This window comes from Haemorhous mexicanus, chromosome 2 (assembly GCF_027477595.1).
Source record: "Haemorhous mexicanus isolate bHaeMex1 chromosome 2, bHaeMex1.pri, whole genome shotgun sequence".
Lineage (NCBI taxonomy): Eukaryota > Metazoa > Chordata > Aves > Passeriformes > Fringillidae > Haemorhous > Haemorhous mexicanus.
In genome coordinates this window covers 46,274,852-46,298,757 of record NC_082342.1, presented here as the reverse complement: position 1 = coordinate 46,298,757, position 23,906 = coordinate 46,274,852, and the positions used below count along the sequence as shown (strand labels likewise).

The 23,906-nt window shown below is 38.2% G+C and overlaps 1 protein-coding gene across 3 annotated transcripts in view; it reads right to left on the bottom strand.

Annotated features, from left to right (window-relative positions):
- Positions 1-23,906, bottom strand: part of GRIA4 (glutamate ionotropic receptor AMPA type subunit 4) — a 215,986-nt gene that overhangs the window by 81,665 nt on the left and 110,415 nt on the right. For all 3 annotated transcript variants that reach the window (XM_059838631.1, XM_059838630.1, XM_059838632.1), the window contains exon 4: positions 8,172-8,356. In XM_059838631.1, the coding sequence (XP_059694614.1) occupies positions 8,172-8,356 (185 nt within the window). The remainder of the gene's footprint in view (positions 1-8,171; positions 8,357-23,906) is intronic.

The following is a 23,906-nucleotide window of genomic DNA, read 5'->3' as shown; positions in this document are numbered from 1 at the left end:
AGGAGTAGCAATATTCTGCTTCAGAGAGAAGTAAGCATAAAGGTCCTAGGTAAATGCAATTACAGTTAGCTTGTGTTTTCAGCTTGCTTTGCTGAATTTCACACAAAGGCTGTTAAGAAGACACAATTAAATTGAATTTCTGGTAAAAATCTGAGAGGGCTATCAGAAATAAGGAAAAAGAAGCAGACTACTCAGTAGCAGAGAATGAGGAACCAAAATGCTGGAGAGGCATCTGTTTAGTGAAGGATTTTTTAGATGCAGTCACACAATATAGCACAGAGGTTGACCTGATCATCCAGGTATCCCTTCTGGCTGTTTCTGATGCAAGCACATTACGGGTTTGCAAGGCTCAGTACAAGATGATGCACAGTTCACTCACCCATAAGGTATTTCCACCCCAAGAGCTGTCTATAGGTGTGTAAAGAGTACTGTGAATCAAAGGAGCTCATCTGTGTACATCAGTGCCTTACTTCATGGCCTGACTGAGAGGAAGAGGCTTTGCCAGAAGGCTCCTGGGCTTCTGGTTTGAATTTCCCATGGGCCAGTTATGCACCCTCTTGGCAGAGAATGCCAACAGCCTCTTGAGCTGCATTGCCATCACGGCGAGGGAGGCGATGCTGCCCCTCGGCTCAGCTCTGCTGAGGCACATTGGCCGTGGTGTGCCCACTGCTGGGCCCCCAGCCCAAAAGAGACATGGACACACTGGGACAGTCCAGAGAAACACCAAAATGTGTTGAAGCATCTGTCATATGAGGAGAAGCTGAGGGAGCTGTGACGGGAGCAACCTGAGATCAAATACCTCAGGCAGATCTTAGCAATTCTTTATACATACCCAAAGGGATGGCGTAGGAAAAAGGGTACCTGACTCTCCCTTGAGGTGTACAACGACAGGACAACAGGCAAGAGACTCAGGCTGCAACACAAGAAATCCCAGCTACTTTTTTTTCTATGAGGTAGTCAAGCAGTGAAACAGGAAATAGAAGTGTATGGGATGTCCATCCTTGGACGCATTCAGAATTAGGCCAAATGAGTAACCTGATCTAAGGTTGCCCCCTTGAACACCAGGAGTGATCTTCAGAGGTGACTTTCAATCCCAATTATTCTCTTTGTATGTGAAATAGATCTGTTTATGTCAGTACTTCACAGTCTGAACTTCAAAACCAGCTCCAAAATCTGTCTGAAAACGAATACCACCAATTTGAGAGTACATTTTTTTTCTTCCAGTATCTTTTTTGCTCTGCAATGCTTAATACACAATGACAAGGAGAATTCTGTCAGAAAAAGGGACAGGCGAACAAAACTGTTAACTTCCAATTTCAGCACTTCATGCTTTTGAAAGCTTCCTTACGTCATTTTACATGCCCTTTTGGTATAGATTAACAGCAAAAAGAAATAAATATCGAAAGACCAGAAGAAAAGGGCTAAAATATGTATAGTTAATAGCATTATTCCTCATGACCTAAATGACTCTTAGCTTACACTTTTCAGTGTAATTATCAAATCTGTTTGGAGAATTGACTGCATTGTATACCTGAACACATTTCTGATACTGAACAAACTATAAGAAATAGCTGTGATATCAGCTACGGCTGAGCAAATGACAGCCTGCTTCTCCAGTAATAAGGATTATTATTCTCTGAAGAAGTAAAAAGAAAAAATACAGTGGTTGAACAAATAAAATATGTTTTCACTGAAAGCTTCAAAATTATTTTCTGTGATAGTCTTCAAATCTGACGGCATTGTTTTATTACACTTCAGCATTGCTTGCAAAACAAAAAAAAAAAAGGAAGAAATCTACAATGTGTATTTAGTGAAGGTAAAGTATCCCAACTAATTAAATGCAAGTACAATGTAGAAGAGAGCACCATGGCATTTCCTTAAATGTGTGGGTTTAGCTATATATTTTCTGGCATCATTCCTAAGGAAATCACTTTTCTGCCACTGAGCTGTCTCTGTGTCTGTCTATCAATTTTCCAATAAAATATTTTTTAAACACATATGGCAATTTCAGTTATATTTGAAAGGAAGAAAATATCTTTAAGACACATCTAAGGCATTAAATCTGTACACTTCTTATTAATCCTGGCTGCTGGGTGGAGAACAGAGACCCATCTGTTTTAGCCACCAAAAGGACAGCAAGCACCCGGACACAACACCTCCTGTCTGACAGCCACCAGTCAGCACATGGGTACTGACACCTTCCACACATTTCTTGATTAGCCATAGCAATTGGCTTTTCTTTCTTGCTCAGCACACTTCTGGAATGAAAAATTTTATGGTGCTTGTGGAAGAGGTGGTCTAGGAAAAAAACGAAGCCCACAAAAAAACCAGAAGGATATCACTTGTTTCATTACTTCTGAACACCACTTCCATCTGCTATACGTAGCTTCAGTATTGTTTCAGATTTGATTTATACAAATTAAGTGATAAATACTTACTAATGTAAGTAAAATTCTGGGGGGGAAAAAAAATTGTTAGCCTGGGAAGCCTGACTTGGGGTTCCATAACTTCAGCTTAAATAGATGTGTGGTATTAGTTCTGTTTGAGATTTCTCGGTAATAAATAAACCCACATTGCTTTTGATAGCATATTAATTTTGGAGCCTGGATTCTGCTTTTCAGATAGAAATTCAGTAAATACATATAAGTTTAAAGTAATAATTTTCTAATTTTGATATACCCTTCAGCCCTAGGCTGACTTGACTTCTGATTTTCACCAAATGAGCAAAAAAAGCAAACAGATACACTCTTTTTAAAAGGCAGGAAGAAAAACAAAATGAAAAGAAGGGCTAAGAAAAGAAGGAAAACTCTCAATGAACAGTTGTGTGTTTCTTGCTGTGCTGTATGTGGCCAATGACTCCTTTGGCCTGGACTGCTCAGATGCTGTACAGCTTGCTGCCAGTGTTAGTGGATTAGCTGGAAGGAACTGGAAATCATCTTACAATGGGCTTCAAGCATTCGTTTCATCTTAAGCAGAAAGTTGTTTGTATTAAATTCATGGGAGCATTTTAGAAACACTGCTTGTAAAGAAGAGGCACAGAAGCAAAGAATTTTCCATCCCTTTCACTGACTTTTATCCTTTTATTCAAACAGAATATTTTTGTGCTTTTAAAAGACCACCTGCTGAAAGTGCTGTGGAAAAAGGGATGTCAGTAAACAAGGACACAACGGTCCTTGACAGAAAATGAATCTCAAGAAATGCATTCTGCTATATAAGCTATAGCTGTTACATAAAAATGTGGAGATTGTTTTCCTTCTGTGTCTTTGTTTTAGCTCTGTTTCTCTGTCTTGTTCCAGAAATCTGTAAAGGTAGTGGTAAAAAAACCCCTAATTTCATGCCTGTAGGAAATGGAAATTTCATGCTGTAGGAAATGGCCTCTGTTTCCAGTCATTTATGCAACACAAATAAAGGGTCATCCTTGTTTATGTTTTGAATTAACAACTTGTTGTACTTTTTTTTAATGGCTGTGTATGACCAGATGAAACAAAGGACTAGGTAAATTAACTGGGAATCAGATATAGTGACATCACTTACAAGGTTCTAGAACACATTCTGTTAAGCATAAGAATTTTTCTACAACCATTAAGTGCAGATGTGCTTTCTTCAAAATGGAAACACACTTTCTGAAAGCTGTGTGGAAAGCTGACATGGAATAGATCACTGTAAGATCACAGAATCCTATAATGGTTGGAATTGGAAGGGACCCTAAAGATTATTGAGTTTCAACCCCCCTGCTCCCTACTTTCCATCCTCTTTTACTGCTCTTGGAGCTCCTGCTCAGCTGTGAAACATGCTGCTTTGAGGTTATTTCTGCAGGAGAGCAGCAGTGGTCATGTCAAACATTGAATTTCCTTGTGTTACAGACTGTGGGTCTGCCCCAAGCACCAGCACTGCCAAGGCTGCCCTGAGAGGCCCCGAGGAGGGAACAGTCCAGAACTAGACCCACACCACCCCCAGCCATACACCAGGATGACACTGGTAAATAAAATGGGTGCAGGCCAGCTTCTCCTTCTCAAAGGCAAATCATGTGCATCACAAAACACTTCTGGCAATAGTCCTGGTGTTTGTGTGGTGTCTTTCAGAGCCCAGGATGCAGGACAGTAAGGTCTGCCAGAGGAGGGTAAAGGATGAGTTTCACTTCCAGGTTACAAAAAGGTCTTCCTGGTTATGGTTGTTCTAAGCTGTTAAGAAGGTAATGTGTTCTTTCACCATCCTGAAAAAAAAGGATGAAAAGGATCTAAAATTATCTTGGTAGGCTTAAGATAAAGCAGATGATCAAGTGTAGGTGGAGATCTGCTGACTCAGGCTGAAGACACTGTCTCTCTTACTGATCACAGAGGCAGCAACTCTTTCATGTGTGCAGAAATGGATGTCTTGCTTCAGTGTTAAACAGGACTTTGAGCTGAGCCATGCCAATGGGCACTAACACCAAAACTAAGCAAAATGTTCCCAAATACCTCCAAGACAGTCTTCTGTGGGTGAACAAGACCAAAGAAGATGAGCACAGCTTTATTAAGAACACTACCCCAGTCTCAGAATATCCTTGACAGGTAAGATCTGAAACTTTTCTGAGATGAAGACAAGAGGGAGCAGTCCAAGCAACTCAAACACAAACCCTTGAGTGCAGGCTGAATCCATCTTCTGGATTTAATGTAATGGCAGCCCTACTGTCCCTTTCTAGAATGGAAATTTGAAAATCAAACCCCATTTCTCTGTATTTCACCATAAAAATCAATACAGACTTGGCCCTGCCCTAAACATCACAGCTACGTAAAACCTAAAAGAAGATCTCATGATAAAAAATGCACAACCTGGGTTGTGTATGGCGGGAGTCTGGAATTCAGATACATCTGGGCTCCAGGAGAGAAGTTTTCTATGAAGACAAGTCCCAGATACAGAGTGTGTGTGGTGGGGGGGAGGGCAAGTAGCTTCTACACGCACACACCGATGTACACAGAGAGGAGAAAATATATGAGAAAGACTAATGAACTAAGAAATAGAGGGGACAAAAGGAAATAGGAAATGGTGACCATAAAGTTGTACAAGAAGTGAGGAAACAGCAAGATGCTGTTTTTCTCTGCTGGCAGGTGAAGAGGGCAGCGAGCAGAAAGCACCAGGTCAGATAAGTGGGCAGCAGGCATGGGCAGGGCAGGAGCACATTAGCTCCATTCTACAACACAGCCAGTGGAAAAGCCTTCAGTCTTCACTGCCTGAGATACACAGTCATGAGAAGCGTGAATTGGGCAGTCAGCTGAGAGGAAACCACAAGCCCACAAGCCAGTTCCCCTCCCTTCATTAGCGCAGATTTAAGGGCAAAGCACTTTGAGTTATGGTCTCATTACTGAGATTTAATTACTTTTCCTAAATGTTCTGCAGAACATTTACTTGTACATTGCAAAGTATTACAGTATAGTCACAACTTAGGCTCTCAATTACAGGAGAACTAGGCAGGAAAGAAGTTGAGTTAATTAGACTCACTGAAGCTTAATCAATTCCTTGGTGTATGCAGGGAAGAACCCACCAACTTTTAGTCCATCTGTGAAGCCACCTTACCTGTCTGCTACAGGTTATTAAAGCCCCCAAGCAAAGGGAAAAAGTCAATGGCTGATATTTGAAAATAGTTGTTATTTTGCATTTTCTACACTGGGCTAATTTCTTTTTGCTAATTTCTTCATTCCTATTCTGTGAAAACTAAATATGTTGTTTCTGTGACTGCTTCTGACTGCTCCTGACTGCTCATCCTCAAAGCAGCATTTGGTCTTCGAGGGTCATATTGGAACCCCAACCCAGCACCCCAGGCTCATTTGTAGGTCAGCCTGTCTAGGAAGACCAGAACCTTCACAGGGGAGAGTAAAGCTGCAGCTCTCCTGCACTCTTTCTCTAGCCTGGCTGTAATGCCATTCCTGCTTTTACTGATGGTACTTTGGAAGGATGGAGAGATCTCCAGGCATATTGGGAAAGTAGGGAATTAACATAATACATGACTTCCAATTTAATTAGGTCATGCAAATATAGATATGTATATGTTAGATATGTATAGACGGTGACTACTGAGAGAACAAAAAAAATCTGTAATCCTACAAGCCAGTTGCTTTCACTTCAGTAGCATGGATTTAGGGCAAAGATTTTACACTTAGGAGCAAATAACATAAGCACAAGTTAAAAAAAAAGTTCACTTCCTAGGCAAAATTTATCCTACCCAAAATTAGACAGGAGCCAGATAAATCACTTCCTAAAAGTGATACAAGTATGCTGCATGTAAGGTGTTAACTCCTACCCTCAACTCTCCCTGTGCAGTTAATGAAAAAAACTCAATTAGCTTTAAGGCTTGTCCTGTGGAGGTGTGAGACAAACTCACCATGTCTGATTCAGCCTGTTGTGGCCACAAACTCCATTTTTATTTCTTAGCATGCTTGCATTAGCTACCTATTTTAGGCATGCAAAATCCAGACCTGTATGAACTGACTATGCAGCTGCTGATCTAGAAGGAAAATAAGTAGCAGCTCCTGGATGAAAATAAAATGTACACGTGAGATCAGTGAGATCCAAACATGTACTCAGTGACTTTAATTTCCTTTGCAACTGAGTGGATAGTCACTAGGAACACCTATGCAGGATGGTGGGTGTCCTTCAAGACTTGTGGTAACAAAACATACTTCTTCTATATCACATTTGCATGCCATGTAAAAGAAATCAGGTAACATCATGTACAAACACAGAAGTGAGGGATAAGTTGTTTTTCTGGATGTAATTTAGAAGACCCTCGCATGGGTGTTCTGTTTTACTACAATGTAGGCTGAACTGAGGGAGGATTTCAGTACAAGCTGTAAAAAGTGTGTGTTAAAACATAATGGCATTCAGAATAAAGAAAGATAAAATGGCCAAATGAGTATCTGTAGCAATATGCCATTGCCTGTTCTTTTCTTGGCAATAGTCATAGAATAAGTTCTTGTTATATCAGTCACACTATTAATTCTCAGTTTCTCTCCTTACCTTCTGCCAGTGAAAGCAAAATTGATGTATATATGACATTGAGTACTATTTTATGCATTTATGAGTACTATTTTATGAATTTCTGTATGAAAAATGACATTTCATTTTTCAGTGACATCAGAGGCAGATGCATCATGAATGGTTTTGCAACAAAATCTTCAAAATTCTCTAACGCATTAACCAAGAGAAGCAGAGTGGTGGCAAAGTCCAGAGCACCAGCAGATGGCATTCATTCCCTGCAATTCCTGCAGCAGCAGGAGGCACTGAACAGTGAACTTGCACCTCAGCAATATAATATGTGGGATCATAAGAGATGCAGATAGTTAAATGTAAGTTATTTTCTTGTCATTTGGCAAAATTTTTCTTTTAAAGCATCATTTAATTTTTTTCCATTATTTAAGAAACAGCTTACACATAAACACTATGTAGAGATAGATTTGCCACATCAGAGCAACATGGTTTGATATTCACTTTGCACACTGGTATAGATAATACCCAGTGGAAGCCAGTCTGTCTGACCCAGTATTTTTCTTCCCCAGCAGCATCCTTCCATGGATAACTGATGGAAGAACATGACCTCTTCCCAGTTCAACAGCACTTTTATTCACTGCTCTTCGTGTTCCTAAATACCCTGCTAAGGTGATAAAACTATCAGTTTAAATATTTGTAACAATAATTTTAAGGATTTTTATGGCTAGAAATGCGTGACCTATGCTATTTGGCAAACAGAAAGAATAATGGATTTAAAACAGATTTTTTTTCCCCTCTCAGACAAAGCAGAGCTTTACCCCCATGAAGGTACAGACTAAGAACACACTGGCAATTCAACAACACAAGGTTGTTCCAGCAACCCTCTGACCCTGATTCAGGAGGCATCAGGCAGGGAGGTGCAGGGAAGTGGGACCAAACGTGCAGCTGCCCTGACTGCTGGCACCTTTTGCCACCAAGGTCCTGAGGGGGAAAGGAGAGACTCCCTGCCCTGACATGCCAGCTGCTAAGACAAGTATTGTGGATTAAAAGAGAGCAGAACAGTCAAGTGGACATACAAATATAGGCTGATGAAGTGGAAAAAAAAAATTAAAAGAATAAATTTCTTTTCCATTGACAAAATAAACAAAATGCAATCTCATCCGGAGTTTCAGTAACATGTTTACAGTAACATTAAAAGCAGGAGTTACCTGTTCTAAGAGATTCTGAAGCCTCTCTATTTCACAGTCTATTACAAATTTCTTTTCTTGCCTTCGATCCAGATCTTCTAAAAGCCGCCTGTAGCTGGCATCGTTAAAATTCTCCACACAGATGGCACTGACTTGCCAGCTATTTTGTCCTGCTTTTTCCATAATTGCTTGAAGTATCGAATAACCTAAAAGAGAAGGATACAATACACTAGTAACACAATCATTGTGTTTTTTGAATAGGAATTGTCCTTAATCAATATTATGTCTCTTAACATATGCTCCTGCAGGGAAGGGAATAAGACAATATTTGAATCCTACCTATGGTGCTTGTCATGATCAGCATACAATATGCAATTAACAAAATTTCCAATCACTGGTAGTGATCAGAATGCTGAGCAGTATGGATAATCTTCATATGACTCATACACACAAACTCTTCCACTCAAGCATTTAGCTTCACAGATTAGTTTTGTACAGTTTCTGTATCTGGACACAGCAAAGGAAAAATCTGAGCCTCCTCATTCAGCAGAAGTATTTGCATGCCACAAAAGTATTCAAATGCTTTGGTTTGGGTTTCTTTTTTTAATAACAACACTTAATCCAAGCAGCTTCTAATGCTTACTAGTGAGAATTCTTTGTTTAATTTAATTATACATATAAATTATATGCCAGTATAGATGTATAAATAGAAATTATATTGAACTATTTCAGAGCTTCCATACAGCTTGAATCAATGTAGGCAAAGAGATTAGAGGTCACTGAATGAAGGGCACCAGAGAAGCATTAACTGTTACTACTGGCAGAATTATTGCTCTTTATCAGTACCAGTATTTGGTGCCCCCCGTGTTGTCTTTGAGGCTGTTCACAGATGGGAAAGGCAGTGTCCTGTCAGAGTCTCCCCCTGAACCTGCAGGGCAGTCTCAGGCTGCCCTGGACCACCAGCCCTTCACCTTCTTCCTGCTCTTTTTTTCTTTTTCCTCTGGGGATGTGCAGTACAGAGGCAGCAGGGGAGCTTATGACATGACTTAGGACAGCTTGCAAACCTCATCTTGACTTGCTCAACCAACCCATGAAGAAGGAAGCATGTATTAATCTATTTTTCATCCAGAAGAGGAAGAGATTTTTTTTAAAGCAATGAAGATTGTACACCTCACACCCAGAGTTGATGTTTAAAAAAACCAGAAGGACAGAAATGTTTCTCAATAACACGCTCATAAAAATGACACAATTCAGAGAAGCTCCTCCTGTCTAGAACCACAAGAAATTGTGGCTTGTAACTCATTAGCTGGCAGAATTTCCCCCACTAGCTTTAAATGAAAGATTTCACTTCTTAAAAATCTTCCTTAGCGATGTGGTTACCCAGTGGTAGCCTCTTTCTCTCTTCAACAAGAGTGTCCCATGCCTGAGTGCAGTGACCCTCAGGTGTCATTTTAATGCACTTAAAGATGCCACTGCATGGCAGGTTCCCTGTAGAAGAACTATGAGATATCCCCACAGGTTTCAAGAAGAATCTTAGTGAGTAACACTTCAGAAAGAGCACTTTTGAGTGTGTGGTTGCTAACTAACGAATTAGCAGAAGATCTCCAGCTCAAGGGAAATCTGAGTTTGCCTCCAGTCAAATAAAACTAGACAAAAGTGTTATTAGAATGTGATGTTTTTTGGACACATGAGAAACTAATCTTCTTGCAAATCAGGAGTAGCTATTTTTCTGCTGGCTCCTATAACATTTGCAGTCTTTGAAATATTAACTTAAAATATGAATTTTCTTATCTTTATGACATTATGCACCAGCACTCCAAAATGAACATTTATTAGGTTTCTCCCCCCAATTCAGATGACATATTTTAGGTAAAAATACTAACAATTATAATAAATACATAAAATGCAGAACATATTTTTTAACATAAATGAGACATTTATTTTATGAAACAGAATTTTATTGCAGGAAATGAATTCAAATACTCGATGTATCAAGTATTAAAACATTTCTGCACTCAGCATATATTTTTAACCCGAGGACTGTTATTTTTTTTCAAAGAACCATCAGCTTTCCTGTTAATTGCTGCATAATTATTCTGCTTTTCCTGTTGCTATATTCAATCTCCTTTTTGCCTGTAATTATCTCTGCAAATCATGACGAGATTCTTTCCCAAGCATTGTATTTCTTGCTTCATTTCCTATTCATTTCCATTTATAGACATATATTAAAACCCCTCCAATGTTACAGGGGTCCCTGCTTCACTTAACACTGTAACTTTGACTTGATCTGTGCTACCAAGGCAGTCAACATTTACTTAATTCAGCTTCCTGACACTAATTAACATTTTCTTTGATTCAAAATGAATGGTGTTTGAAACAGCAATTGACATTCCCTCCTTCCTTTCTTATTTCATTTGGACAACTTCACTAAGATGTGTTTGGATCAAACTGGCAATTTATTCCAGCACAAAGCATGACAAATACCAGACAAACACATAGAAAGCCTTTTCTTCTATCTTGGATCAAGGTTTCACTTGCCACATTTCATTAGCAACTGCCTTCATTTAGGTATTTGAAGCTTCTGCAGCTTCTTGTTGGTAGCTGGCACTTAGATGAGGGTTTTCACAAGTAGGCACAACACAGCTAAACAGCACTAAGGGGGTATGGTGCAATATTCTCCATCTGACAAGTTCAGACTCCCTGTGCAAGTCATCAGTGGCATGGTCATCTATTCAGTGTGCAGGAAAAATTTTTAATATAACAGACTGACAAGGATGAAGTTTACACAGGATGAATAAAGGCATTCACAGGCTCAGTTGGATAAAAATTAGACATGCTGCAGAGAATGCCTATTTGTCTAAAATAATTGGCTACAGCTGACAAGGAAATAAAATTGATTTCTGCAAACATTTTATAAGGCAAAAGTATCTGAAACTAACCTGGGATAATTCTCAGAAACTGAATGCTACATTTCTATTCAAGCAAAATTCCTAATCTTTAGAAAGATGTTTGCACAAGTAAAGACAGCAGACATGAATATTATAGCTGACATCTAAAAGGTATTTATTTTCTGTTCGCCTGCTGTTTATCCTCAGTTATGCTACAGAGATATGAATGATTCATTTTGTGAAATACAGTCCCCCCATTTATTGTGAAAGACTATTTGTTGCATACAAGCAAACAAAAAACCCCCTAGGTTAGCTCATATCAGCTGAGCTGCACAATCCATATTTTTTCTAAACACTATTATTTAACAAAATGTTTAGGACTATGCCAATATATAAAAGTAAGTTAAATTCTCTCACAATTTTTTTTAGTAACCCTTACTCATCAACTAATTCAACCTTGAAATGCAGACAACTCATTTAATAAAAAAAGACAAATGTTTGTGCCCAAGCATAACTTTGAAGCCTGGAAATGTGTATCAAGAAGTTCCTGGTCCTTTAGGGAGCCTGCCTTTTTTCTTTTTTTTTATTGTTAACAAATCTATGAACTAAATAAACACCAACAGAGCTTCCTGAAAGCTCAACTAAGTCCTTCCCAAATGCAAGGACACTATATGCAAGAAGGACTTCCTCTTTCTGGAACTGTATTCTGGGGAATTTTCCTCAAATGACCTGTGATGAGAAGTGTGCCAGCTGATTTTTATAAGTCATTGCTTAAATGTAGATACTATTAACAACTGCCTAAGGACAAGTAATACCAATTCTACCTCAATATACTGGAACCCAAACAGCAAAAGGGCAACCCTGTAAAGATTTTGTTTTCTTGATCCCTTCTCTGCTTGCTTTTCTGTTTTCTGGTCAGGTAGAATTGTGATGACATACCATACTGCTATTTTCTTTTTTTTTTTTTTTTTTTGTCCCAAAAGATAACACGCTGTCATAATGCTGGGAAAAAACCCCATGACCCCACCCACCTCCCCTCCCCCTGCCCCCCCCCATGAAAATTAAACTTTATTTGTTTCCTGTGAACTGAAAGCTGGAGACGCCTACTGCAAGAAATCCATGCATTGGGGTCAATACTACAGTTAAATATATTACAAACGAAATCTTAGATTCTTTAAGCCTTCTTCCCTCATTCCACAACCCACTGGCATTTCTTCATCAAAAAATGGATCAGTCACAGAAAAATAATAGCATATGTGCACCTGGTGCTGTAGAGATATTAGTACTTCTACAGAGTAAGATATCTTCTGGAGGCCAAAGTGTGTAAAATGGGTAATTTTGTAGTCCAGAATTCCTCCTACTCACTGCAACATTCCTGTAATTGAAGCCTATACACAACCTTCCTCCACCCAAGTAGCTGAAACTGTGAGAAATATTTTTGATTTTAAAATTTAAGTTAATTTTCAGACTTTTTTATTTGTCTTCAGGCTTTCTCCTAACCAATTTCATTTCAGCAGGATATGATTTGATTTAATTTATTTCAATTTCAATAAAAAGTAAAATTTGATATCTCTATCTCTTCAGCATGATCAGAATAAACTGAAGAGATATAGGATAACTATCTTGACTTATTTTTTCTGCTGGAATGCAGATATTTCCTTTTTTTCTCCTTTTTTTTGTTTTCTTTTTTCTTTTTTTTTTTTTTTTTTTTTTTCTTGCTTGCTTGCTTTCACCAGAAAAGAGTTCAGTGATCAATTACAGGGATATAGTAAATTTCAATAACTTTCATCTTCCAGTAGCCTTTTCCTTCTGGGAAACCATTTCCCCAACCCTCTAAGCACAAGCAATCATTCCTGATGGGCTTGCCAGGACACAGACAGTGAAGTGGCTGTTTGCTCCAAACAGTAGCACCCCAGCAATAATTCTTATTTTGGAACTTTTGTCCAGTAACATTTTACTAATTTTCTGCAATGAAGAGGATGCAATATTAACATATTATGGCTGTATTTTATTATGGTTAGCAGACTAACAATACTGAATTAGTAAGTTAAGAGGTTAATAAACCTGGAAACAGCATATGCAATATATTTGTTATGACCCCAGGCATAGAAAACATCTCTGACAAACATGGGTCTTTTCCAAAGATGGGCTTATATGGACTCATATGCTGCACATAACTGAAATGCAAATTCATTTGCTTTTCTTTCCAGGCCAGTTAATTTTCAAATAGGAATAAATCTCATTCCCAAGGTTTACTGGGATTCCAAAAGCCCCATACACTGGTGGAGCTACTTTATGAAAGATACTTCCAACCATAGGAATTAATATTAGGGTGAGTTTTTATAAATCCAACTCACAGCAGAAGAGAAGAATGACCAATAAGTAATTTGGTAAGAATAAGCCAATATATTTAAAATTCAGGACTGGATTAATGTTGCCTAATTCCAGCTGTTTATAGAGTAGTTGTCTAAGTCAGTCATCCAAGCTTTCAAAGGAGAGCTATGTGACCCATAAAAACCCCATTTTTTTGGTCTTACATATCTATCTCAAAAGTGCTTTTTCTTCAATGAATACTGAAGGAGTTTGGACATGAGGCTTAGTAAAAATATCTACCATTTATTTAATCTGGCCAAATCCTGCTGAGATGAATCCAGAAAATACAGAGATGAAAACCATACAAGAAATTTACAGTATGAGTGATGCATGACCATACATTCCACCAATAACTACAAGCACTCAAACACATGCATATTTCATTTTTCCTTGTTGTGTTTATTACCTTTTTATTAACATACAATTTTGTTTCAAATTTTGGTCAGCATAGAACTTCCAGAACTTAAACAAAATCACTTCCACCCCTGATTTTTTATACAGAGTGAGCTGGAGCCAGAACTTTCAACAAAAAGCACAGACAAACTGGCCAATTCGTATGACAGAGTGGAAACTAGAACTACAGGTGTGTTCTGAGTCCTTCTTGGGTCTGATTCACAGAAAGGATAAAGAGATTGGAAAGTAACACAGGGAACTCAAGAAATAGTACCATCTATTCCTCTCTAACCCTCCATCCCCCAAAGAATAAAAAGTATATTTAAATATAATATAATAATATGAAGTATATTTAAAAAATTCTAGACAGATATCTTTCTTTGTCCTTAAAAATTTTTAAAGAGGATTCAGTCACATCCTAGGTAATATATTCATTGTTTAATTATCCTTATCATTAGGAGATGCTTTCTAAAGTCTAACCAAAGTCTCCCCTGGCATAATTTAAAGCCACTCATTCTTGTCCTGTCTCTAGTAGGCCTGGAGAACAGTTTGTTCCCTTCTTCTTAAAGCAATCCTTTATATAACTGGAGACTGTTGTTACATTTCTTTTTTATCTGCACTTCTTTTTCTGAAACATGATTCTCTTGGTTTTTCCTTATGGAAAATGTTTTAGTCTCAATTCTGACAATTTTCCTTGCTTTCCTCTGGATATGTTGCAATTGATCCAAGTTTTTCCTGAAGTACATTGGTGAAACTGTAATGTATTTAAAAAATGTATTCCAGAGTACACAGTCCTCTTCAATTTTTATCCTCTGCAAGCTTAACAAATGCATTCTGTATTTCTTCATACAAATCATTAACAAAGACACTGGGGAAAAAAACCCCTGCAACGAGAATGGATCAATACTTAATACCTCTTTATCTGACAGTGACTCTCATATACTTCTTTCTGAGTTTGAGTGTGATCAGTGTTTGATAGGTCTTCTAGAAATTTCATTAAGAAAAAATTTCTTTAGCTCATTGCCATGGGTTGACCTTGGTTGGATGCTGGGTGCTCACCAAGGCTTCTTTCACTCTTGCTCCTAAACTGGATGGGATGAGGGAAAATGTGGGTCAAGACAAGAAAGGGAGACATCATTCAGCAATTACTGTTGTGGGCAAAACAGTCTCAACTGGGGAAAATTAATGTATTGCCAATCAAATCAGAGTAGAATAATGTGGGAAAAAAATCTCCTAATACCTTCCCTCCACCTCCCCTTTCTTCAGCTATGCATACGGCTGTAGAAGGTCATTCTTGCCCAGAGAAGCTGTGGGTGCCCCATCCCTGGCAGTGTTCAAGGCCAGGCTAGACAGGGCTCTGAGCAACCTGGTCTAGTGGAAGGTTCCCTGTCTGTGGCAGGGCTGTTTGAACTAGGTGACATTTAAGGTCTCTTCCAACCCAAACCATCTGTAATTCTACAATCTGCTTGATTCTATAATCTGTGGACCTCCATGGGCTGCAGGGACGCAGCTGCCTCACCATGGTCTGCACCATGGGCTGCAGGGGAACCTGAGCTCTGGGGCTTGGAGAGCATCCTACCCCTTCTTCTGCACTGACACTGCCATCTGCAGAGCTTTTTCTCTCTCATATTCGCATTTCTACCTCTGTTGCACAGCTTGTTCTCCTTCTTAAACACAATATCCTAGAGGTGCTACACCATCGGGGGTGGGCTTGGCTTTGGACCCTGGCAGGTTCATCTTGGAGACAGCTGGCTTTGTCTCTGTCAGACATGGGGCAAACTTCTGGCAACTTCTCACAGAAGACACCCCTGTAGGCCCCCACTACAAAACTCCTGCCATGCCAACCCAATGGACTGATCTAGCAAAATTTCATGGAAATATAAAAACGTGCCTTAGAATGAGACACGTAATTTTTTTTCAATGTCTAGAAAACAAAATAATGTTGTAATTTAATTTAGCTCTCTCTTCTATTGTATTTTTGTTTCAAATATTTTGGAATACTTGATGATAAAGAAAACTCCCTCTGAGATCCTGTTTCTTGCCTCCTTGACTACTATGACCTTGAATGTTTTCTTGGTGTTTGAGAGACACCTTCAAAACAAGATCCTGCAATAGTGTATGGTCAGACTTTCTGCCATTCTCTCCCTTAATCCTTTTGAGACTGGTACCTGTGCAGCTTCATCTGCAGTATTTAATAATCCTTCTTTCCTGAGTACAACACAAAGCTACAAGAAGACGCTGTCAATATATTACAACCACTACTTCTTTTTTTTTTTTTTTTTAACGTCTTAAGTGGAGCAACATAGCCTAAGAAATGTGCTTTCAGGGAGCATATGGGAGGAAGTTTGGCTTACACCACAATGGGAATTCATGATCAAAGATTCAAGCTATGTCAGGTCCCATTAATGCTACACCCACTCAGCAGCAAGATTTTTCCCCTTGTTTGCATTTCAGAGCCTGCAGCCTTCATATGAAAAACCCTGTAAAGGTGTCTCATCAAAGTGCCAAGTGATAGAGATAACTGGGAACTTGAGAGGGACTGAAGAAAAGCCCTGGTTTTAAAGCCAGTCTTATAGTTTTGGTTGGGCTTTCACAGTTTTCAGATACCATTACCCTTCCCATTTCATGAAATGTCTTCAAAATAACATTGCAGGCCCATAATCTTTCTTATGACAAGCATGCATGGAGATGAAAACATCCAACGGGACTTACAGATTAATGCCAAAACCAAATTTTTGTTCCTTGTTAGCATTTTATGTATTATTTGCTTTTATTTGTCTATTTTCAGTTATGCCATAGGCTTCAGCTACAACTGGCTCAGGTGAGAGGTCATTGGCTCCTCTGTAGTTCACAAGCAGGAAGGAGACATTTTCTTAGCAAATTTTAGCAAATTTTTACTACAGAACTTTTAATGCTGAATTAGAAACTGCATGTAATCACAGTGCTATTAAAACTTTACAAACTATTACCTAAAAACCCCCAGCAATTGAGCTAACAAGTGGAATGAAAGAGGTAAGCATGTGTTATGCTTACCCTCTGTCAAAACATCTATGGAGCCTCTATAAATAAACATTTATCTGATATGTCATCTTGGGACAATTGTTAGGGCTAATATGTATCAGTATTTTTAATGAAGAGGCAGAAAAGAGGAAAAAATGAATCCACTTTGGAAGAAAAAAAAAAAGTTCAAATATTTACCTTATTACCTTTTGCCAAAATTCTTTTGCTAAAACCTATAGCTTGTAAGACTGATAGTAATAAATTATCTTTCTTGCACAATATCTTCATTCAGCATGGCTGTTTTCCAGAAGCTGCTAGCTTTCCAACAATTTACCTCTCTCTCAATTTAACAGGATTTGCTTTGCCCTGTGATGGTATACAAATGTACAAGAGGTTTGTGTAAATAACACCCTAAAGAATCATGTCAAAGGATATTAGCACTGTGAGCTAACACTCTCAAGAGCTGGTATATCTTCAAATTAGCAGTCCCTTAATGTATTCTGGTTAATATATTGTGCTGCTGTCTTTATACTGGCACGTACTACTTTTCCCCATATGGCATCTGCCTCAATAAGATCCCTGTGCCCTAGGACAGAACTGACTGAGGGTACTAAATGAAGATCTCCATGTCAGCTCTTCTGCCTCCTTTCTACAGGGATTTGTTAGAAAAGTAGTGTTTTACTATAAAATACCTGGCAGCCTCTGCCTATTGCCTGTGTCATTTCTAATGCCTGCTTGAGAGAAAATAGAAAGAACAGTATTCAGACTGAAACAAGAGACATTCACATTATCAAAGATTCTTTTGAAAGAAGTCACAACCTTAATTCTATCTCTATGCATTTGTGGCCGTATCCATATTTACTGGCAGTTACTCAGCAAATAATATTTAGGACCTTACTCCTCCCATAAATTCTATTTGTAGATCCCAGGCAATTTTTTTCTGATTTTAAATTTTATTTAATATGTTTTTGAAAACTACATTTTTAAGTATTTACCTCTATCAGAAAAATGTAATAATCCCTGGGAAAACAGGACTTAAAATCTGAAAGCTACGTGATAGTGATGGTTACCACTGGTCTGAAGTGAGTTTGAAATAAGTCTTACTATATCTTTTAAACTGACACATGGACCACAAATTTATTAGAAGTTAATTGCTCCCCCAACAAAAAAACAATTTGGAGAAAATCCTAAAGACCTATGATTTTCTTCCAGCTCTTAAAATGAATTCAGTGCTTTTCTTATGTAGACCAGCATTAAGATGAGGTTCCTTCTTTTTGAACTGGAGCAGCAACTTGAGAAAAAACTGAAGATTTCATATAGTGGCTTTTACTGAAGTGTAATGACAATGATCATTCCCCTTACCTGGCTTCAAATTCAGTTTTGGATCTCTCACTGCAAGAAGGACATTGAGGGGCTGGAGCATGTCTGGAGCTGGGGAAGGGTCTGGAGCACAAGTCCTGTGAGCAGCAGCTGAGGGAGCTGGGGGTGTTCAGCCTGGAGAAAAGGAGGCTCAGAGGGACCTCATCACTCTCTGCAACTGCCTGAAAGGAGGGTGCAGCCAGGTGGGGGTCAGCCTCTTCTGCCAGGTGACAAGTGGCAGGGACAAGAGAAAATGGCCTCAGGTTGCACCAGGGAAGATTTAGATTGGATATTAGGGAACATTCCTTCATGAAAAGAGTCGTCAAGGCCTTGTACAGGCTGCCCAGGGAAGGAGTTGAGTCACTAACCTGCAAGGCATTTAAAAGATGTGTAGAGTGGCACTGAGGTACATGGCTTAGGGGTGAGCACAGCAGTGCTGGGTTAATGTTTGGACTTGATCTTAAGTTTTTCCAACCTAAATGATTCTATGATTCTACAATGTTGAATAATGCACCTGCCAGGCACTTCATCTTAGGGACTGCAAGTATCAGTCTCAACTAAACCCTGAAAAGGGCTCAGAATCTGAATTTCTTAAAAAAACCCAAATCCTACACTAAAAAAAGAAAAATAAAAAGAAAACCAAAAAAAAGTGAGAAAACATTTAAATAAGTTCTTTTAAATCTTTCAAGACATTATAAGTGTACATATATATGTACATAACAACAAGTAAATACATCTGTATGTATGCATATCCATAACTGCTTTATATGAACCTGTGCAAACCAGCATGCAAAGAAATAACAAAAATTTCAACAAAGGGAAATGAGCAGAGAATGTGGATTGCTTTGGCTTCCTCCCCTCTTCCAACTCTTTTCAGTACTCCTTTGAAAAGAGTTGGGAAGAGCAGAAGGCACTAGGTAACCTTGCCTCATGCAAGTGTCTTCACAAACACTGCTATCACAGTCATTGCTATACAGAACTGATCCTTTCCAGCAATGCTGTAAGACAGCTAATGTAACATCTGGATACTCAGACAGAGAAACAGGGAAGACAATGATATGATCTTCACAGAGAGCACTGGACTACTCCTACATGGCTGAGTCTCCTTTTGGTGCCCACGTTTAAAAAATTATTGCTAAAATATTTGACAGAGGTCAAAGAAGCAAATCAAGATGATTTGAGGCCAATATATAAAACATGCCTTAGAGCTAGAGAATTACAGAATTTATCTCAACTAAAATTTTGACTAATTTGAATTTGGGTAATTCTGAGCTAGTTCATCCAGTATCCTTTGTCATGCAGCAGAAGGAAACAGGCATCTTCTTGAAGGCAACTCATAAAACACTCCATCATGTGTCTCATGTACTTTTTGGAGGAGAAGACACTCTACCATGTTTAAAATGAAAAATCCCAATATTATTATTTCTCAGGTTCAATGAGAACATTGAACACTATTAACATAATGTTATGCATATGTAAAGAGCAGGAATAAAAGCAACCAGCTATATTATCACAGTATCTGCCACTGACAAGCTTTAAATTTCGTTCTACTATTTTGTATCTACATTTCACATAAGAAGATACAACATTTCATTTAAGTGGAATTAAAAGTTAGGTTACTTTTATGCATCTCTTGTGGAGAATGGTCAGCTACACATAAGTTTCCTTTGATTATTCTGGTGAAGGGACTTGCATACAATTACAGAGACAATTTCAGTTCCTACCAGGAACAAACACAGAATGAAGTATCTACTCACCATATGATTAGACTAATTTATTACATCCCACTAAGGCAAGCTATATGCCAAGAAGTAATCATAAACTAATGTTCAAACCTCTGGTAGAATGAATATATTTAACAAATTCAAATTAAATTCAGCTGTAGGAAGTGACATTTAGTGGGAAAGATAGAAATGGGCAAGGTATAATGGAAAGTTAACAAGTAAAAGAATATAGACATTGAAAGCTGTGACTGGCCTGTCTGAAAAAAGACCAGGGAAGAAAATTGTGAACAAAACCGTGGCAAGCTTCTAGTATGAAATATATGTTGATCAGGACTTTGGTTAGTTGAATGCCAACTGACCTTGGCATTAATGTCTGAAAATGAACACAGTGACCAGTCAATAACCACTCCATAAAAGTTAAGTGCCTGTGACGTTTCATTATACAATGGCACTTGCACTGACCATTTTGAAAGCAAATGATCTTAAGAACTTTGTTCATTTTAGAGCTGGGTATTTTCCTTCCCCTGAACAGCTGTTTATTTGCAGAAAAGCACACTCTGGTGTAATCCCGAGTCTTAATGAGCAGAAGTGAGCATTTCTGCCTTGGACTTGCCAGGAGAAAAAATTACTAAGGTTTCAAAAGAGTGGAAACATCTCTTAAATAAAAATGGATGTTGCTTAAATATTTCCATTTAGGGCATCACCATGAATAGAAACAATAGGCACAATTTGGTATCTGCATAACTGTTACCTGCAGTGGCAGCAAGATACCTGCTCTGTATTCCTGGTCAAGAAAACATGGAATTCTGCAAGTGTCACTGAATGCCCCTGAGTACACTGTGTCATGATCATGAGGACTGAACACGTCCTGAGTGGTTTAGTCTAAACCTCTCCAGCAAACCCACAGTATGAAAACAAGGCTAAAATAGTCACCAGGCAGAAAAAGACAGAGAAAATTACTCTGCAGCTTGGTACAAAGAATATTTATCAGAAAGGTGGGAAACATTTAATGCAGTCTTGTCTTCAGTGGATAATTAGTTTATAAAAGAATATCTGAAGAAGCTGCAGAAGATGTGGGAATTGGCTGAAAAAACTTTACTGAAAAATAAGACATCACAGAGGGACTTTCTGTATCTGAGAGGAATGAGAAGTGGGAATGCAGGAACTGCTCAGTGGATATAAGATACTTTTAAAGTCCTAGAATATTTATTTGGCATTTTAGATTTTAATTTAAGTTGAAAATAAAATAGTAAATAAGGTTGAATTTCAGTTGTACTAGTGCAAAACCAGGAAAAAACCCACTTTGACCATTTTTTGTTTTTGATGTTTCCACTTCTGTACTTGGAAATTAAAATCTATTTATTGGAAAAAGTAAAATCTGTTTCTAAAAATCTACAGCAGATGATAATTCATTTAAAAAACCAGCATTATTTAATTTTCTTTACACACTGCTGCCAGGAACAACGCCATCTATACCTATTGCTCAAAAACCACTGTAGGAAAACCTGCTGCCCACTAATAGTTCTTTGTGTATTTTGGCTTGTGCTTCCATTGCCCTTTTCAATGTGATTGACAAGATATTATTTCACAGTAAGGTATCTTAAATGCTATAAATTACCTCAACTGTCTTATTTTCCTAAAGAGATACAATGTAGATTTGAATTTTCCAATTTGCTTAAAGCAGTGACATCCAACCTTTTCAACACGAGCCCTGAATCATTATTCCAAAAAGAGCAGTGGGCCACAATTATCCCTTGAGGGTATTTTCTCTGGAAGCAGAGTGGAAGGAAGTGGGCATCACCCCTGACTCCCTTGCTGGGGATCCTAAAGTGTCACCAAGAGACCAGGCTACAGCTGTAAAATTGCACAGAATTCCTTAAGCACACTGTTTTTTGCTTGTGATATTGAATTATGCCCAGTGGCAGCCTGAAGGAGCTCTCACGTGGCAGCTTTGTGCTGTGACTCCAGGCTGAGATGCACATGGTACAATGTCCCCAAAGTACAAAAGACAGGGTGACCTCATTCCTCCTGCTAAAGTTACCTGCTAACTCAGGTTCCAAATCATTGAGCCAAATCTCAAGCTAATTAATTGCAAATAAACAAACACCACCATTACAGAAACTGGACATTTGCCTACGTCCCTCATGAGACGGTTTCATAAGAGACAATTTGCACAGATATAAGCAGCAGCAGCAGGCGCTTCCCTGCTGAGCTGTTAACACTGGAGATGATAGGAGGACAAAAATCTCAGTATTGACACTCTGCAGGACATTCACACCAAACAACCTTGCTGCAGTTTGGAGGACTGTGTACATTTGCAAAGTTGTCCTGTGTGGTGCTGTTCCCCACGTCCCCTCCAAGGACCTCTGTCCTGGAGCCAGGCTGCTTCCATGGCCTGGAGCTACTACCCTGAAGCATCATGTTGTGTCCTCTGGGGTTGTTCATGACAGACAAAAAGGAGAGATTTCTCCTTAAAATAATGAAGAAAACATAAAGCCTCTATTAATGGAAGAATACAAGATACCAGTTTCAGCATACCTTTAGCATTCTATTGATGATGTCACCTTGACTTGTGTATCAATAAATGAAGACTTAAAAAAACCCCCTTAATGTCTTCATTTAGGAAGGTATTTGTGCATGAAAAAGAGATATAATTACTTAACAGATATTTATTTAAGGTTGTATCTCTGCTTGAGAATGTTAATATTCACAATTTAGCTTTCATCTCTATGGCAGGTAAAATAAACAAGTCTTTTTCAAGTGAAAGAGTCTGGTGTTAATGCATTTTTATGATTAAAAAGGTTATTCTGATCCTGAGACAGCTATCTGAAATATAGGCATGTATGATGCAGCCTGTAGTAGAGAATGTGGATAAAATTTTAGGCATGTTGATAGGAATAATTGTATTTGCATAAGTAATGTTGTGCTCAAAGGCTTCGTTCTTCCAGGTGCTGGACCAAGTACATGCGCAAAAAAAGGTCTCAAGAAAGATGACTTTGGAAACCAAATAGACTCGGAGGTAGGACAAGTTGTTTATTCCTACTTTTATTTTTAATTAGGTGAAAAAGACATTTCAGAGGCATTTTTCATACTTATCAGTCTGAAACTAAAATAATTTGCTTCTAAATGGATATGCAATATTTCATTTAAAAGTAGGATGATCAAAAATATGCAATACAAATTACACATATATTGGATAGACATATATTCTTTTTTTTTATGTTTATTTGTTTCTTTTGAAATATGCTTAGGAGCAAATAATTTAAATAATTTACTTTGCATTTTCCTTTCTATCATTCTTTTTCAGCATAACAGATAAGTCACTACACAGTCCATACTCTAACTTGCATTTTCACAGAATAGGAACTAGAGAAATACTCTGTGTGTGGGTGTTAGGATTACTTATAAAAGGCAGGACAAATCCCACTGCATAACTCATAAAATATTCGTATTGACTTTCACTGGAGCTACTCACGGGAGAAGAAGCTGGTTCAATATTTGAAATCTGATATAATTAAAATTTGGGCGCATTTAATTCCAAAGCCCATTTAACACATTCACTGAGTTTTAACTGTAAAACAACTAGTTCTGTGCCAGGTGAAAATGCAATTGACAAAAAGAAGTTAAAGATAACAAAGAACCAGATATGAAAATGAAATCCCAGTATGCTGGCAAAACTTTACATCTGGAGGGAAGGCAGGCAGGAAGGGGACCCTCCTTTGAAGGACTAGGACTGGACACTAAAACTGCTGTCTTGTCACAAAAGATATTAAATGTTATAGGTGAATTTGGGTAGTAAACATGAAAAAACATGGTCTGGACTGGAACTGATGTTTTATTCTTATGTTAAATATTGTCTTGATATACTTTCTTCCCCAAGAAATAGATTATTTACTTTTTAGACAGTGTTCACCTGTTCTGTGCAACTTTTTGTAATTTATCCTCCATATACATACAGTTTTACAACTTCAGGGTGGTCACAACATAGGTGGCACAATTTTGGCACATGGTTTAGAAAG